This window comes from Scyliorhinus canicula, chromosome 17 (assembly GCF_902713615.1).
Source record: "Scyliorhinus canicula chromosome 17, sScyCan1.1, whole genome shotgun sequence".
NCBI lineage: Eukaryota > Metazoa > Chordata > Chondrichthyes > Carcharhiniformes > Scyliorhinidae > Scyliorhinus > Scyliorhinus canicula.
The window spans coordinates 16,863,358-16,882,318 of NC_052162.1; the positions used below are offsets into that span (position 1 = coordinate 16,863,358).

Here is an 18,961-nt window from a genome sequence, read left to right on the forward strand (position 1 = left end):
TGATTGAAAAAGGTGATGCATGATATTGATTCTCATATTCTTACGGTGGCCAGAAAATAGTTTTGAGTGTAATGTCTATTGGTGTCAGAACCTTAATTGATCTGTCCAAAGCTTTAAGGAGTAGCGATATGAGAGATATTGAATAATATGCTAAATGACAATATCCAGCTTTTTGAGTTTGAACAGATGGCAGAGAGTTCAAATATTCCAGCGTAAGTTGTCGGTGGTAAACACGTGGCAAATGATGTTGTAAATGTGAGCACGGAATTTCATGCTTGTAGTATGGTAGTCAGCCATAATGCAGTCTTGGCACAAGGCAAGTTTATTATGATATGAAGCAAAAACTTGTCATACTATTTGTGCTCCAAGATGGTATTAAATTAAAAATAAAAGAAACACATTCGTGGCAGGGGGAAAAATACATGTAACTAATAAAACATAAGATCACAAAAGGTTTCAGCAACAAACGCATTATGAAGTTCATAATATCTTGGTAGAATGCACACCTAAAATGTACAGAGTGTCAACATGAGCTGACAGATTACAAAGAAAGCAATTTCGTATTGACAGCTATTCCATCAGCTCAATGCTCACTGTGGTAACGTTTTTAAATCAAAATGGGATTGATGGTGAATGAAAGTCTATGAAACCAGGAATAAATCACCTGTACAACACAAGACTGCACTGCCTATGTCATGTCAAAAACACAACCTGTATTTTAACATTGTAATACACAGTATTACTGACTGAACAATGTAGTCTGCATATTTTATACCAAATAAAAATAAACAAATTTGCTAATATAAAAACAATGATTTTGCCTATACTGCATTTTATTGACAAATGATCCAACAAAGTATAATTATTCCTTCCTGACGTACAATATTTATTAGGAAAACATAATTTACAGAATATTTTGAACAAATACATTAATTTATGTATTGCCACTTTAAAACTCAGTGTTGCAGGCAGTACACTCGGTACACCCAGTTACTTATACCTGCGAGTATATGGAAAGTTACAGTATCCACACCTACACATCTGCCCAATAGTCTTTAGTCCAATGCCACAATGTGTAGATGGGCGCTCTCTATGTACAACAGCTTGGAGGTCAGATAAATCATACCCAGCAACCAGGCCTTAAGAATGCTGCCCCAGAAAGTCATCAAGAGTCAAGTCATTTATCCAGTCATCATTACTGCCACTACTCTTCATAATAGACTCTATGAAGTCAGACTCATTGCGAGCTCCAGCCAAGGTATTGCTGTTGTTGTGTTGAAGAAACTCAAAGGAAGAAACCTCGGTGGTGGGGTTCATGCGGTTGAAGGATCCAGATGACTGTCCGGTGGAAGTGTAGCTGGTTGGCGCTAGACCTGGTAGGGGGTGACCCTGGCTCAAATTGGCGATCCCTTGCGGTACAGGTTTCATGCCAACCATAGCTGCTGAGGGTAGCCGTGGCTGATTATGCCTTGTTGATGGACTGCTCATGGAGACCATGCTTTGTCCAGTCTGGCCTGGGTTCAGTTGCTGCAATGGTCTCATTTGCCCTCCTGGTGCTATCTGGTTTGGTGGTGCTATGGTTTGATGAGGAAATGGTTGCACAGATAAATTTGGCCTCATGGTCTGTTTGGAGAACAATGGGTTATTTGAGAACTGTTGCATGCTGCCATCCATTTTGGTCTGATTTTGCAATGCTGGAATCCTTTGCTGTGGCCACATTTGAGAAGCCATGCCTGAAGTGGCTAACGCATTTGAGATGCCTTGGACAGGTATGTTGGCTGCTGCCTGGTTTATGGATTGCCTTATGTGCTGGGGAGGTACAGCGGCATTTGGAACAGAGCCAGTAAACCCGGATATTCCTGTCCTTTGGCGAATTATAGCCTGGCTTGGCACTGCCTGGCTGGTTGATCTCATCCCCAGAGCACTTTGACTTGGTCGGAGAGGCATGTTGATGCCAGATGGTGGTATGTAGATGCTTTGTTGATTGTTGGGATTAGTCGGGTACATTCCTATAGTCCGCTCACCCTGACTGGCTGTTACCGCTGGAATCCCAGGCCCAAGGTTATTCTGAGACGTCACTTGCAGAAGCCCAGTGTTTAGCCGCATCCCACAGTGGGCAGATGGTGGCGTTGGCAAGGGCTGCCCAGCGTTCGTCGGCAACGATTGTGCCACAGCTGTAAAGAAAACGAGAAGGGATTAATGCAATGTTTTTGAACAATACTCCACAAGTGCTGACGTGAAGATAAAGCAATTGATAACCACAGGGTAATGCAAGAGCTTTTTCAAAAAAAGCTACTTTATCCTTGCCGAATCACGTCAAAGAAAAGAAAAGAACATTTGCATTTATATTGTGTTTTTCACATCTTCAGGACATCCCAAAGCACTTTACAACCCATGAAGTACTTTTGGAGTATTGCCTCCATTGTATTTCAGCATCACAGTTGTCAATTTGCATGCAGCAAACTCCTTCAAACAGCAGAGTGGTAATGACCAGATTTTCTATTTTTTTGCAGTAATGTTTCTTGAGGAAAACACATTGGCTTCAACACTGAGCCAAGGTTGACAGAGCTGATGTTGAAATTTATCAGCTTATCATTTGCGCACAAAGCTACACATATATATATATAGTTATCAAACAAAATTTGGTTTACCAGACATATTTTCATGAGGACAGCATCTCCAGTAATCTCTACCTACAGAACTGCTGATTATAGTCTTCAGTATACGTACTACTTTAGGCTCCCAAGTATAATATGTGTCTTTTGTATTATTATTCGTTCATGGAATGTCGGAGTCATTGGCAAGGCCAGCACATATTGCCCATCTTTAATTGGTCTCAAGAAGGTTTGGTGAGTTGCCTTCTTGAAGCTCTGTAGTCTGAGTGGTGTAGGTACACCTACAGTGATATTAGGTAAAAAGAGGTCGGTACGGTATGAATAGCACAGTGGGTATAGCACTGGGCTAGTAATCCAGAGGTGAGGACCAAAGATCTGGAACATTGAGTTCAAACCCCCAGCAGCAAGTGCAACTTAAACTCAATTAATGAAATAAATCTGGCATTAGAAAGCTGCTATCGATACTGGTGACGATGAAATGACTGGCCTGTTGTAACGTAGTTCACTAATGTCCTTTTAGGGCAGAAAATCTATCACCCTTACAGTGACCTAATTGTGACTCCAGACACAAGGCAATGTATTTGACAATTAACAGCCTTCTGAAATGGCCCAGCAGGTCATATAGTTGTATCCAAGACTGTGGCTGACCATCACATTCTCAAGAGCAATTTGGGACCTTGGCAGCAATGCCCCCACCCGGTGAATGGATTTCCAAGATTTTAACCCCACCTCGATGAAGGAACGGCGACATATTTGTAAGTCAGGATGGTGTGTGCCTTGGAGGGGGACTGGCAGCTGGTGGTGTTGCCATGCATCCGCTGCCCTTGTCCTTCTGGAAGGTAGAGGTTCTGAGTTTGGAAGGTGTGGTGAAAGATACATTCAGCAGTCGCTACATGCAGGTGGCCCACACAGAGACGGCCTGTCTCAGTGGTCAGCTGGGCTTGAGGCTGCATCTCGGGGTGAAACATAACCAGGGTGACAGCAGCTCGGCAATGCCACAGCTGGTAGTGACCGCCGCACCCAGTGGAAGAGGGCAATGCAGTGGATGTGTGCCCCCACAATCAGGTAAATGGGGCCTGAGGGAGCAGGGGCCAGTCAGGCAGCATCCTGTAGGGGGGAGGGCGTCACGGAGGACAGGCGGTGCTCGTGCTTGGTACCATTGCCGCCGGATTCTCTTCCAAAGGGTCAAACAGTGCCCACAAAGGAGGGTACCCCACCCCAGAGACCGCGACCGCCCGGGAGGGGGGGGTCATCAGGGTTCACCTGGCAATCTCCAGGAAGCCCCCCCTTCTTCCATTCACTGGTAAAATGTCATCAGGGATAGAAAAGACTCTTTATTAGCCACAGGTTACTCAATTGGGCCCTGGGTCAGGGGGCTGTCTGCCACTCTTCCTGTACTGGCAAGGAGGTCCATCAATGAGAAGACTGTGGGCACACGACCACCATCTTCCCACACCACCCTGATGGGCTTCTTCCCTCCCAGCCCAGCCCTAAAGGGATGGTAAGTTCCAGTTCATCGTGTGGCCAATATGCATTTCTAATAACGCAGTATTGATAAAGAAACTTTACACATTTTTAAACAAGATGCCAGAAGGTGGGAAGCACCTGATGTTCAGGGTGTAAATGGTAAATTCAGTGATCCTACACACACAGCAGTGAACCACAATGACAGAGATTACAGCTATTAGAACACAAAATGCTGAGAATGGCCAGACGTTCAGGCAGCGTCTATTGAGAACGTTAGCATTTCCCGTCTATCAACATTCAAAAACGTTTACAGTGGCTGAACAGGTATTAAGCAAAGACAGATACAAGAGGGGGGAGGGGGGGGGGGGGGGGGGGTGAGAGCGAGAAGAGAATAAAAGGGAAGCCCTGTGAAAGGGTGGAAAGCAGGAGAGATTGAGGCCGGAATTCTCCGGCTGTTGGGATTCTCATTTCCTGCCCGGCAGTGCACCCAGCCCGTGGGTTTCTGGGCAGCTTGGGGGCGGGGCTCCAGTGGGAAATCCCATAGAGAATCCCGGCGCCAGCGAACGCCGTGCTGCCGAGAAACACGTGGCTGGGAGAACAGAGAATCCCGTCCTAAATGACAAAGTGGGTGATGGAGCAAGACCAGGTGTGATGGTTTCTCATCCCTGGAACCACTGTTGTCAACCTCTTCTGCACCCTCTCCAATGTGCTCACACACTTTCAAATGTGTGGTGCACAGACCGTACACAATATTCCAGCTGGGGCCGAACTAACAACTTGTATAAGTTCAGCATAACCTCCTCGCTCCTTCCGATTATTCATCAGAGTTATCACTGACAGCTGATGTCCAATCTAATATTTTTCAAACAATATTTGGGGGCAGCACGGTGGCACAGTGGTTAGCACCGCTGCCTCACAGCGCTAGAGACCCGGGTTCAATTCCGGCCTTAGATAACCGTGTGAAGTTTGCGCTTTCTCCCCCTGTCTGCGTTAGTTTCCTCCGGGTGCTCCGGTTTCCTCCCACAGTCCAAAGATGTGCAGGTTAGATGGATTGGTCGTGATAAATTGCACCTTAGTGTCCAAAGATGTGCAGGGTTAGGTGGGGTTGTGGGGTTGCGGGGATAGGATGGGGGCTTCGGTGCTTACTCAATGAGCCGAATGGCTCCTTCTGCACTGTAGAGATTCTGTGACTATCGAGTCTGTGATGCGCTAACAATTGCACACAGAAACACAAAACGGTACAAAAGAGGCTTTATTACCATGAGATGTTATTCCCTCACGTGGAGCTGTAAAATGGCAGCTCAGGAGACCTCATAGATATTTATACTGGTCCCTGTGGGCGGAGCTAGCCGGCAGGGGCTTACCGACAAACCTGTAATAGCAGGTACCATTGTACATCCCCTAATAGAGGCACGCACATATATATATATACAGTGGTATTACCACAGTCTGGAAGACTGCAAAGTGCCTAACTGAAAGTTAAGGTGCTGTTCTTTGAGGTGACATTAAGCTTCACTGGAAGAGATGCAGACGGCCATAAATAGAGGTTAGAATGCACGTGGATCTGAGAATTAAAATGGCAGCTGACCAGAAATTCTCGAGTCACGATTGTGATCTGATCAGGGGTGTTTCACAAAGCATCTACCCAATCTGCATTTGGTCTCCTCAATGTAGAGGGGACCGCAGCGTGAGCAGCGAACATAGTTTACCCAATCAAGAGAAAATCAAGTAAATTGCTGTTTCTCCCGGATAGAGTGTCTGGGACTTTGGATGGAGAGAAGGTGAAAGGGCATCTGAAATAAAAGCAGAAAATGCTGGAAAAAGTCAGCAGGTCTGGTAGTGTCTGAGGAGAGAGGAGCAGAGTTAATGTTTCGAGTCCGTATGAGTCTTCTTCAGAGCATCTGAAGGGGGGGGGGGGGGGGGGGGGGGGGGGGGGGGAATGAGAACCAGGCGAATCCTGCTCTGGCTCTCAAAAACTGGTATGGATGGTAGCATTGGCAGAACAGATGCAATTGAGTTAGATAAGCTGAGGAAATAGAATAGAATCCTAACAGGAAGTGGGGTGGGAGGAAGATTGCTGATTTTCAGCATCATGGTTTGAAGGACCATGATGGTGAGAGAGTGCCAGGGTGGAGGGCCTGAGCTTGATGGGCGGGCGGGAGGGCGGGCAGGGATGTGGGGAGAACGGGAGGGGCACCCGATCTCGAAAGGCAGCCAGCAACGGAGACATCTACCCTCTCCCACCCAAGACCCAACAGGCGGTGCATTGGTTAGCACTGCTGCCTCACAGTGCCGAGGACCCGGGTTCGATCTCGGCCCTGGGTCACTGTCCGTGTGGCGTTTACACATTCTCCCCGTGTCTGCGTGGGTCTCACCCCACAACCCAAAAAGATGTGCAGGTTAGGTGGATTGCCCCTTAATTGGAAAAGGAAGAATTGGGTCGTCTAAATTTATTTTTTAAAAAGGGACAAGCAACATCCCTGAATGCCTTCGATGCCCTCGAAATGGCCACTTAAGGGCCTCCAATTGAGGCAAGGGTGGGCAGGCCACCCATGTCCTCACCTGATGTGGGCTAAGAAATTTCAGAAGTCCACCCGGGAACGTAATACCTGCAAACCCGCCAGCTGGGGCCGGTGCAATTCTGCCCCTCGGAATGTCTACACCAAATAAACGCGGCAGTCACAAGTCTGTAGCTGCATCCTCCACACACCCTCCTCTTATTCCACCGTCCATTCATGACTTGGAATATCAAAGGTGACAGCAGATGGTTACACCCGAGCGGGAACCTGGCTGCTGATTCTGCATTCATCTTTTGTGGAGAAATTATTAGGTTTAGCTCCAAATGCTCATCCAGAAGAGCTGCTGAGTTCTCCCCTGTATCGTGGTCAGCATTATTGCTCAACTTACATCATTGGGGGGGGGGGAGGGGGAACAGCTGATCCGGTCATTATCAAACTGCCGTGTGCGGGATCTGGCTCTGTGGAAATCTGCTGCCACATTTACTGCATTGCAACAGTGATTGTACTTCAAATGTACTTCATAAAGTGCACCGGGGCCTCCTGAAGTGTGCTGTCATACAGCTCCTTCCTCACACAGATCAAGCAGCAGCATTTTAACAATTCTTCAATTTTAGAAAGTGGTGAAAGAGTCAGGTATTCCCCATAGTATTTGTAGGGAGGCGCCCTGCAAAGCTTTTCTGACAGTATACAACTAATTCAAACTTCAGGAAAACACCGACCACACCCTGCAGCATTTCCACAATCCCTCAATGTCTGTGAGCCGAACTCACAAACAAATGCCAGCCAGAGCTCACTTTGTGACACTTCCTGCCCTGGGCTTTTGCTCACTCTGGGGCAAACCTTAAATAATTCCAATTCATCTCAACGGGATAATGAGTTTGTGTGGCCTCTACCCCGGGCCACTGCCCTACAAGGTCTCGCTCACTCTCCAGAAATTTATCTGCAGCACACTAAGCGATATCCTCACCCACAAGTGATGTTGCCAGGCTGCTCCGGGAGGGGAGGGGCACATTTCACAGCGGATGAGATGGGAATGCCAGGGAAGCAGCTGGTTATTCCGGTCAGGTGGGGGAGGCGTGGCCTTCTCATTTATTCTTGATGTTCTCACTTCAAATCTAGAATCGGCAGACAGGCACTCGCTTGTCCACAATGAATAGCTCTGCTTCCTGCTGAATTAACCCATTCCCCCATCCCGCCTGAGATTAAACTCTGGGTAAAGGACCTTACTGGTGTCCTCATTAAAAACACCCGTAAATTATTTTTAAAAAATTTGCACAGCCCAATACGTCTAAAAAAAAATTTGAGTATCCAATTTTTTTTTTCAAATGAAGGAGCAATTTATAGCATGGCCGATCCACCTCCCCACCCTGCACAGCCCAATACTGATCTTACCTTGGAACTGGCTTAACTGCTGAACTCCAAATGTGTTCCTCTGCTCCTTGTAGTCAGGGGACACTCTGATCATGTGGCCGTTTATTTGATCGTGCTGCCTTTGTTTCTCCTGAAATAAAAAAAATAAGAGGGGAGCATGACCCTTTAAGTAAATCCTAAAGTTGCACAGATGAAGGAGACTCGGCAAAACTCTGGTCAAATAAGAATTGACCTTACCACCGTAACAGTTTGGGTGTTTCAGGCCCTAGCAAGGCGCCTTTGAGATTTTTGGCTTACAGGCCCCTTCCTGAATATTCTATTCCAATTGCAGTAATGTGTGTGTATGTAGAAGACAAGGACAGCAACAGAAGCAACACTGAGTACAAAATGTCTCTGCTGCTATATAGTAACAGGCTATTGTGTACCACCTCTTCCCTCGTTACATTATAAAAAGAAAGTGTCACCAAATTCATCAACGCACTGTCAGTTTGTAGCATTCTGGCCCCCCTGTGTCAGAAAGTCATGTGCCCAAGCCCCCATTCCAGGATTTGAGTACATAACCTAGGCTAACACTTCAGTGCAGTACTGTGAGAGCCTTTTTCCTCGGATGGTGATGTCTAGCACGAGTGGACATAGCTTTAAATTGAGGGGAGATAGATATAGGACAGATGTCAGAGGAAGGTTCTTTACTCAGAGAGTAGTAAGGCCGTGGAATGCCCTGCCTGCAACAGTAGTGGACTCGCCAACACTAAGGGCATTCAAATGGTCATTGGATAGACATATGGACTGTTGGAACCAACAATTCTACGGACACATGCTTGTAGGATTAGAATAGTGGTTTTAATATATTCACAACAGAGCCAGCCGGTTAGCCATTGAACTTTCGGTGAACTGGCCGGCTGACCATGTGGCACTGATCTTTATACAGCAGCTCCAGGGGGAGGAGTCCTGGGCGGAACCAAAAGAGAAGCCCAGTACAATTCTCGAGCATTCCCAGAGCTACTCCCCCTTGTGGTCAGATAGTGCAACTGCACTTACAATATAGGCACATGTATATACGATTATAATCCAGTGTGAATCACATTCACCACATGGACGATAAGGGAATAGTGTAGGTGGGCTTTAGAGGGGTTTCACAGGTCGGCGCAACATCGAGGGCCGAAGGGCCTGTACTGCGCTGTACTGAGCGAGTTCTGCATTATTGGAGGAGACATCTATATATATATATATATATTCTGGTGTATTGAATCAATCTGCTACGTCAATCTTCGCAAAGAGAAGTGGTGGATACCCTCCCAAAGAAAATCTGCTGGTAACAGCAGGCAAGGGGCCAGAGGATTTAACATAAATACATTTCAGTGCTTTTCCTTCTTTGTGCGATAGAAGAACACAAACTCCTGAAAGGAAATCGGACACCAGTTCCTCATCCTCCTTCCTGCACTGGTCTCCCTCTCACAACCCGGACCGGGACCCCCCGCCCAGAGCACATGTCTTGACCTGGGAAACATACCCCTTTACCCCCGCCCCCCCCTCCCCCCCAGCTGTCAATGAGTCGGCAAAACGGCACCCCAACGAAAAATAAAAACAGAAAGTTCCGGAAAAACTCAGCGGATCTGGCAGCATCTGTGAAGGGGGAAACAGTTAACGGGCGCGATTTAAAAAAAATAATAAACTTCGGGTATCCAATTTTTTTTTTCCAATTAAGGGGCAATTTAGCGCGGCCCATCCACCTACCCTGCACATCTTTGGATCGAGGGGGCGAGAGCCACACAGGCACGGGGAGAATGTGCAAACTCCACACGGACAGTGACCCAGGGGCTGGGATCGAACCTGGGACCTCACGGCGTGAGGCAGCAGTGCTGACCACTGCCTTATGGACGTGATTTAACAGGAGATAAACAGAGTCCTGTTCTGGGAGCGTTTAGCGGGGTGTCTCTCGGCGTCTGCAGTGTCGAGAACGGCCCCGTTACCAAATGGGGCTCTTTTCCTGGCCCTGCCAAGGCCCAGTTACCTTCATTTACTGTACTGACAAGCTCCAGTGCCAAGGTGTGCAGGTAGTATCGCCAGGCCAGCAGTGGCAGTGCTGGGGTACCATCCCTGCCCAACCTGGGACCCTGGCGCTGTGAAGCAACAGTGCTAACCACCATGCTACCGTGCAGCCCATCTTGTCAAAGGCCAAATATTACTTGCTGCCTCCCACCAGTGTAAACAGTGACCAATCTCTCCAGATTAAAGTTCCACCCAAAGGGCCATATCCTTATCTTTGGGGGCAGCACGGTAGCATAGTGGATAGCACTGTGGCTTCACAGCGCAATGGGCCCAGGTTCGATTCCCGGCTGGGTCACTGTCTGTGCGGAGTCTGCACGTTCTCCCCGTGTCTGCGTGGGCTTCCTCCGGGCGCTCTGGTTTCTTCCCAAAGTCCGAAGATGTGCAGGTTAGGTGGATTGGCCATGATAAATTGCCTTTAGTGTCCAAAAAGGTTAGAAACGGTTATTTGGTTAAGGGGCTAGGCGGGAAGTGAGGGCTTAAGTGGGTCAGTGCAGACTCGATGGGCCGAATGGCCTCCTTCTGCACTGTATGTTCTATGTTCTATTTTTACTAATACTTAGTAAGACTTTGCCTTGGATAAAACGAAGACGAGGGTTTCGGGATTAAGAAGCTTGCCTGAATCTGCAGTTGACCTGCCCTTCCCATAAACCCAGGTATACATGGAAACGTGGGAAAAGGAGCATGAACTCATTTTGCAATGAGTCCCTTGCTGCAAGAGTTCGTTAACCCAGTTAGAACTACACCGCCTCCTGCCTCCAATGGAAACCAATATGAAGAATGCCTGGATTACACGTTTTAGGTTTTAGCTGCTCCCGGCTAAAGGTCAGCAACCTGAAGCATTGGCCGGAAGTTTTCGGCCCCTCCCACCCATGGGATTCTCCAGTCCTGCCAAAGTCATAGAACATACAGTGCAGAAGGAGGCCATTCGGCCCACCGAGTCTGCACCGACCCACTTAAGCCCTCACTTCCACCCTTATCCCCGTAACCCAATAACCCCTCCTAACCTTTTTGGACACTAAGGGCAATTTAGCGTGGCCAACCCACCTAACCTGCACGTCTTTGGGCTGTGGGAGGAAACCGGAGCACCCGGAGGAAATCCACGCAGACATGGGGAGAACGTGCAGACTCCCCACAGACAGTGACCCAGTGGGGAATCGAACCTGGGACCCTGGTGCTGTGAAGCCACAGTGCTAGCCACTTGTGCTACCATTCAATGGATGTTTGAATGGCTCACTGCACTCTCCAGCCCTACCCCCGCCGTGACAGGTCCGGAAAATTGCGCTCGTCAACACGGACTTTCTCTCTGCAATCGCTGGCTGATCTGCTGAGCATTTTCCAGTATTTTGTTGGAGGTTTCCAGTTAGTAAGCTGCCCACATTGCCCTTTTATGGAACGGTGATACTACTTTGTTAGCGCGCTGACTTTGCACTCCAGTACGTAAGGTATGGGGGGGGGGGGGTTGTTGGGTTATGGGTATAGGGTGGATACGTGGGTTTGACTAGGGTGATCATTGCTCGGCACAACATCGAGGGCCGAAGGACCTGTTCTGCGCTGTACTGTTCTATATACGATCAACGAGGGACAGAATGCACTGCCTACGTCAGTGATGTTATATATTCGGAGTACAGTCAGAAATCAATAACAGAGACACCTACCTGGTCCGCCATGAGCTGCTGTTGGAGAAAATTATGATGCTGTTTCTTCAGAAGTTGCTGCTTGAGGAAGGCTTGTGGCGTGGCTTTTATATAATTGTTACCAGGATTATGATCCTATCGTGAAGGAGGAGAGAAAAAGGAATTAGGAGAAAACAGGACTTTACATCCATCCTTATTTACTGCTGACATTTAACAATCCGGTCTGCTGTTGCTCAGCTGATGTTTCCTGCTGTCCCATTGCCCACAGTTAAGCAGAGGGCTCAGATTGTGCCCCAACACTGGATGTCCATTATAATCCCATGCCTTTGCTCCAAGCAGTTGATCAATGATTTGCATGGGCACATGTAAATGTAAGGTGGAGCTACAACATGATAAACAAAAATGAAAATCGCTTATTGTCACGAGTAGGCTTCAATGAAGTTACTGTGAAAAGCCCCTAGTCGCCACATTCGGTACGGGAATTGAACCGTGCTGCTGGCCTGCCTTGGTCTGCTTTAAAAGCCAGCAATTTAGCCCAGTGTGCTAAACCAGCCCCATATCCCATCATCTTCAACCATTTGTTACAAAGCCTGGCTCCGAGTTTGACCAGGTGGGAACCGCGACATTGGGGTGGCCGAGCGGGTTCTGAGTCAGCAGCGGGGCCTGCTTGGCGATTTTACCACTCCTAATCGGCCACCTGTGGACTTGCTGGATGCAGAAAACCGTGGGCAGGTGAGTAAAAGAGAGAACCTAAAAATCTCACTGTGCTGACTGTTGGAGGAAAAGTCTAGCACTTTCTGTCTTTATATCTTTAATTATGTGAGATGTCGGTCTGCCTGCCTCCCCGTGACTATACTCTTCTCCCCCCCCCCCCCCCCCCCCCCCCCCCCCCCCCCCCCCCCCCACACGCACACCTTAAATTCAGCCCCACTGATTTCCACCAGCAACTCTTTCCTGAAGCACAAAACCCTGCACATCCCCTTGGGTGCCAATCGAGAGAATTGCTTTCAATGTTAATCCCGTGAGGCGGATCACCAACTCCCCAAGACCTTCCCCCCCGCAACCCAGGTGTCACTGGGAACTAACTGTCCGGGATACTGCTACCAACAATATAGGAGAAATTTCACAAGGACAACAAAATGTTTTTATCCGTTTCTATGAATATATTGTAATTATATATATATTGGAGACCGGGGAAAAGGAGATGGGAGAAAAGGCAAGCAGACACAGGGAGAAGGTGCAGACTTCGCACAGACAGTGACCCAAGTGGGAATCGAACCCAGAATCCTTGCGCTGCAGAACATAGAACATAGAACATTACAGCGCAGTACAGGCCCTTCGGCCCTCGATGTTGCGTCGTCCTGTGAAACCCCTCTAAAGTCCCTCTACACTATTCCCTTATCGTCCATATGCCTATCCAATGACCATTTGAATGCGTTTAGTGTTGGCGAGTCCACTACTGTTGCAGGCAGGGCATTCCACGCCCTTACTACTCTCTGAGTAAAGAACCTACCTCTGATATCTGTCCTATATCTATCTCCCCTCAATTTAAAGCTATGTCCCCTCGTGCTAGACACCACCATCCGAGGAAAAAGGCTCTCAATGTCCACCCTATCTAATTCTCTGATCATCTTGTATGCCTCAATTAAGGCACCTCTTAACCTTCTTCTCTCTAAAACAGCCTCAAGTCCTGGAGCCTCCCTCATAAGACCTTCCCTCCATACCAGGCAACATCCTGGTAAATCTCCTCTGTATCCTTTCCAATGCTTCCACATCCTTCCTATAATGTGGCGACCAGAACTGCACGCAATACTTCAAATGCGGCCGCACCAGAGTTTTGTACAACTGCAAGGTAGTCCCATTTCAAACGCCGCTCAACCTGAGTGTTTTCAGCACTTATTTCCGATTTCCAGCGTCTGCAGTATTTTACTTTGACCCCACAGGAGAAACGGTTGTTCATTAGAACCATAGAAAGGGGACAGCACAGAAAGAGGCCATTCAGCCTGCCGTGTCCGTGCCAGCTTAAAAAATCTAGCCGCCCATTCTAATCCCAGCTCCCGGTCCATGTCCTTGCAGATTGCAGCACCTCATGTGTAGATCCAGGAACCTCCTAAACAGGCTGAGGATCTCTGCCTCAACCACCAATCTGGGCAGCGAATTCCAGACACCCAGCGCCCAATGGGTGAAAACGGTTTCCCTAATCCACCCCATGCCCCCTCCCCCCACAATCCTCCGACCAATCACCTTGACTGAGAATCAAGTATTGTCCAATCGGACAATGACGCTTTTGTTTAGCCGTGGGAAGGTGTCACGGCACGAGAATAAATATGTTGGATAGCCAATAGTGGTGGCGTTGGAGAGGGGCATTTGGAGGCAATAGAATATATATAATGAAGCCTTCAGGAGTATACCCAAGTACTCACCCTAACCCCCATCCCGCACCCCCAGCCCATCCCATCATGGTACCCACACCACCATCCCAATACTTCGACAATTGTCTCAATTATTTTGGAAATATTGTGTATACTTCTGGGATAGCTGGGTATGAATTATTGACCTGGGCGCCTCTTTTCTTTCTTCAGTCAGTCTACTCAGCTTGTCATCTCCAAAATAACAGGGGGCCGGGCAAACACATCATCCACACGCCCACCCGTTGCTGCTGCTTGTAGTCCATCCTGCCAGGAGGTCCATTGCCATGATATGCCATGCTCGTCTGACCTGCTCCAGCCTGACACATTCACTGTAATTCATCGGAAACCATTCTGTGAGGTCCATCATCCAACTACACCCAGGTCGACCCCTCTTTCTGCTGCCTCTACTTTGCTCTCTAGGAGAGTTCTTTCGCTGTAGCTTTTCAACTCTGATCAAATGACCAAAATACAGACTTTTCTTCGTACCTTCAGTGCTCTTTCTGCTCTTGCAAAAGCCCCCTTTCATTTGTCTTACCATCTGTAAAGGGAATTTTAAGCAGACGTCTTAGTATTGTTTCGACACCCTGGGTTAGTGCACGGTTAATTCCAGCCCCACGTGCCCTGGGGTCACAACACAATTGAATTAACCAAGAATTCTTAGAAAAAGTCCCAAAGTCCTTGGCACCTGGCTGCCCAATAATTACAGTCACCGGGTTTGTAAGTTTCAACACAATTATTGTTTATTTATAAAGAGAATTATAATTATAGATTTTTCTGTCAGTAACACATTCTGGGGCAGCACGGTGGCGCAGTGGTAGCACTGCTGCTTCACGGCTCCGAGGTCCCAGGTTCGATCCCGGTTCTGGGTCACTGTCCGTGTGGAGTTTGCACATTCTCCCCCTGTTTGCGTGGGTTTCGCCTCCACAACCCAAAGATGTGCAGGCTAGGTGGATTGGCTACGTTAAATTGCCCCTTAATTGGAAAAAATGAATTGGGTACTCTAAATTTATATTTTGCAAGAAAGTAACACAATCTGATCTCTTAATATGCCACCATCAGCACCTTTCTTAGCCATGATCACCACCATTCCCTTTTCCATTCTGTCCGTGACATCTTTGTCAATCTCCACCTATGGCTGGACCTCTAACCAGCCCCACTGCTCCACGCCCCCCACAACAGCATAAATCCAACCCGATTTCCAGTTCTCTCCAGCCTAGGCAAAGAGTCATCCAGACTCAAAACGTTAGCTCCGTTCTCTCTCCACAGATGCTGTCAGACCTGTTGAGATTGTCCAGCATTTTCTGCTTCTATCTGTCAGCTTTGATAAACAGCCATGACTAGCAGACCTCCCGTGGAATTACTGATTGAATGGTGCTTGTTTTGTAATGAGAAGATGACAAATACCGGGAGGCGCATGCATGATTCCCGTACAATGCAGCTGTGCTTCATTACCCTTCCCCCCTGTAAAAGTACAAACTGCTGTAAGTAGGACAGCTAATTATAGGTTAGTTGGCGAGGGGAAGTTTGCAGTTCAGCAAATGCGATACATATAAGCTCCTGACTCCATTTCGGAAGATACGACTTCCTTCCTTTTTATTTGGACACCCTGAACTATGACAAGCCGTTGATTGCTCGTCAGATCGGCATTCATTTCCTTCAGCTCAATCTCAAAGCCGCACTTCTTTTAGGAAATTAAGCACGTTACACAGTGAAATAGTAATGACCAACACGAGTGGTCTAGTGACCACTAGTAGCTATAGTGAACAGTACCCTGAGTTAGGGGCAATAACAGCACCTGGAGTTAGGGGCACCAACCCAACTGGATTATCCTGAAGTCTCCGTGAAAGTAGGATTAATTTTCTGGGACACTGATGTTGTGAGCAACCCGGAAGAAAAATCATTGGGGGAATTAAATAAATTGTGGGGTGTTCTTCATTTTCTTTGATCAATGGTGGATTGACCGTGCTAAATTGCCCTTCCCTTAGTGTCCAAAAATGTTAGGTGGGGTTACTGGGATTAGGGATAGGGTGGAGGCGTGGACTTAAATTGGGTGCTCTTTTCAAGGGCCAGTGCAGATTTGATGGGCCAAATGGCCTCCTTCTGCACTGTAGACCAGAAGTTATGCTAAAACATCTCCAGGAATACATCTGATGAGGCAATTTGACTGTGAACCCCTGTACCATGTACTGAAACCCCAAATCCTTAGAACCCAGTCGGTTCCAACATTCTAAAGATGACTTGTGATCATGCAATTGCTAAATTACCACCAGGGTTAACAATACAGAGATTGTGTGTGGGCCCCCTGAAATCGGAAATGGAGTGTGATCTACAGCTCACTCGAGTGTAATCCCTGCTGTTCTTGCGCCGTTCTGCTTCCTTGGTTTTTAACGATGAAATACAAATTTGTTCAGCCAACACCACTTTGGGGGTGAAAATAGGCTCATGTGGGATCTGAGGCACACTAGCACCAACCTAGAAGAATAAAACCTCGGAAATTAAACTTAGTGGGGAATTCAGCCTTTGGGAGGGATCAGCAGGAAATGTTTCAAGCTCGGTACATTGTGTGAAGGAACAGTCACGATAAGATACAGGAAGACTTTCAGTTTACTGAATGCCGCAGAAGTAACTCTGGCTCCCGGGGGCTTTCCATCAATGGTTGAGGGGCGAAAAGTCTTAATATCAGAATCAAACTGAACCTTAGTCACTTGTCTTATCTTTACATTAATTAGCCCATGGTTGTGATTTTAAAGAACTGTGTTAACTCCTGGTTTCGGATTTAAAGCAGGAAATAGGAGTGCTAAAAGAGACGGGTTTTCCCAGCACTGCTGATGGTATCTTTACCGTTACCACTCCCTTTGCCACGCCTTTCGTCATTCAAGCCCTCCCTGTCTTCATCCCCCGGCCCACCGTCACGTGTTTAAAACCTATTACATTATTGGCTTTTACCAGTTCTGATGAAAGGTCATTAAACTCTAACACCATTTCCCCCTCTGCAGAAGCTGCCTGACCTGCTGAGAATTTTTAGTGTTTACCACGATGGTATTCCTACATTACGGAGGCAAAAATATATAGGGGTCACTTCTACTTATGTAGATCTCAGTCACGGCAAACATCACTGTCTATCAATCTACACTGCAGCCAAGGTCATGATGGGTGAGCCTACATTAGGGCCACGGTCATGACCCTCATAAGCCTACATTAGGGCCGGGATCATGACCCTCATAAGCCTACATAAAAGCCACGGTCACAACCCTGGTGAGCCTACATTAGGGTCAAGGTCACGACCCTTGCGAACCTACATTAGGGCGAAGGTCACGACTCTCACGAACCTACATTAGGGCCAAAGTTATGACCCATGAACCTACATTAGGGCAAAAGCCATAACAATAACCCTACATTATATTTGATTGTCGGTCATTTTTTGCTTTTACTGAAATTTAACAACAGGAGAGTTTTTTTTAATGAAGTTCTATCAGCACAATCAATTTTTCCATTTAGTTCAAAAAAAGAGGTAAAACTTATCCTGAGGCACATTGCTCTACATCGTAAGTGAAAATTGACGCAGGTGCTTTAAGTTTTTATATTCCAGGATCAATGAACAGGAAATGGAAATCTATATACATCTTCCAACAATAACCTTCCTAAAATCTAGTACAGAATTTTGAATCACACCCATGGCTCCCTTGCCTGGTGATTGGTTGTCAAGCTGTCTGGTTTGAATTTCAAACAATGCTTGGCAGTTAACTGTCAGTCACCATCAACTGGTGCGTTCTCCAAGGCAACGCCTCAACCAATTCGAGTCCACGTGCCAACCAATGAGTACTCTCTTCCGAAAAATGTGCTGATTTCCCTAACTTTGTATTCACACACACACACTCACATTCTCTGGTCTGCAAGGAAATACTGAACACAGTTGTTGGATCGGGAAAGGTGATATATTGGCTCAGGGAAGAAGAGAGAGGATAAAAAGTCAGACATAGCTCCTGGTCCTTATTGCCATGACTTTTGCCAGAACAGCTTGCATCTGGATGTTAGGGCGAGGACTTGATTGTGATGGCCCTGACAGTCAAATAGCTTGAAAACACACATGGTCACCTGAATAAATGCTCACTTGGCCAACAGGATGACAGTGACTGATGCCCATGAAACTTTATCCCAGTGAGAACTTTATCCCAGTGAAGCACACAGGGAGCAAAGGAATGGGAGCAAGGAAAAGAAAATGGTAGCTCGAATTCTATGGTGGTATTGATGGTAAAAGTGTCAGCCTTTGCCATTATGACTCCATTGAAATGTCTAGCTTCAAGAGTCTGCACCGGCGTAAAACAACAGAGTAATTGTGTGCCCCCCGGGCAGGGCGCTGTCGAGAATCCACCCCAAAGAATGCAATCCCTATGCAATCAGTGAATTGACAAAAACTTCCTCTTTTATGTTGTCAGTCTCGTTGTTAAAACCCTTGAAAGAGAAAATAAATCTTTTTGATTGAAGTGTAACTGGGGTTTTGATGATGTACTAACTTCATAATTACTGCTAAACACCCTCAACAGCCCTGAAAAGCTAATTTTAATCTGTGAAATGTCAAAATCTCTTCGTAATGAGAAAAAAATTCAATTTAAATAAGATACTATATTTTTTGAAGTCTGTTGTTTACAGTATTTTAGCTTCTACTTCAATCCAATCTTAATCATTTCTTTTTTTCTTAAATTTAGTGTACCCAATTAATTTTTTCCAATTAAGGGGCAATTTAATGTGGCCAATCCACCTACCCGCCACATCTTAGGGTTGTGGGGGTGAAACCCACCAAACACGGGGAGAATATGCAAACTCCACACGGACAGTGACCCTAGAGCCGGGATCGAACCTCGGACCTCGGCACCGTGAGGCTGCAGGGCTAACCC

At 47.0% G+C, this 18,961-nt stretch overlaps 1 protein-coding gene across 1 annotated transcript in view; it reads right to left on the reverse strand.

The window, feature by feature from the left end:
* Positions 1-299: 299 nt before the first annotated feature.
* Positions 300-18,961, reverse strand: part of LOC119951458 (mastermind-like protein 2) — a 164,982-nt gene continuing 146,320 nt past the window's right edge. The window contains exons 3-5 of the mRNA XM_038774663.1: positions 11,677-11,790; positions 7,994-8,102; positions 300-2,174 (exon numbers count right to left, since the gene is read on the reverse strand). Coding sequence (XP_038630591.1) covers positions 1,141-2,174; positions 7,994-8,102; positions 11,677-11,790 — 1,257 coding nt within the window. The 3' untranslated portion in view covers positions 300-1,140. The remainder of the gene's footprint in view (positions 2,175-7,993; positions 8,103-11,676; positions 11,791-18,961) is intronic.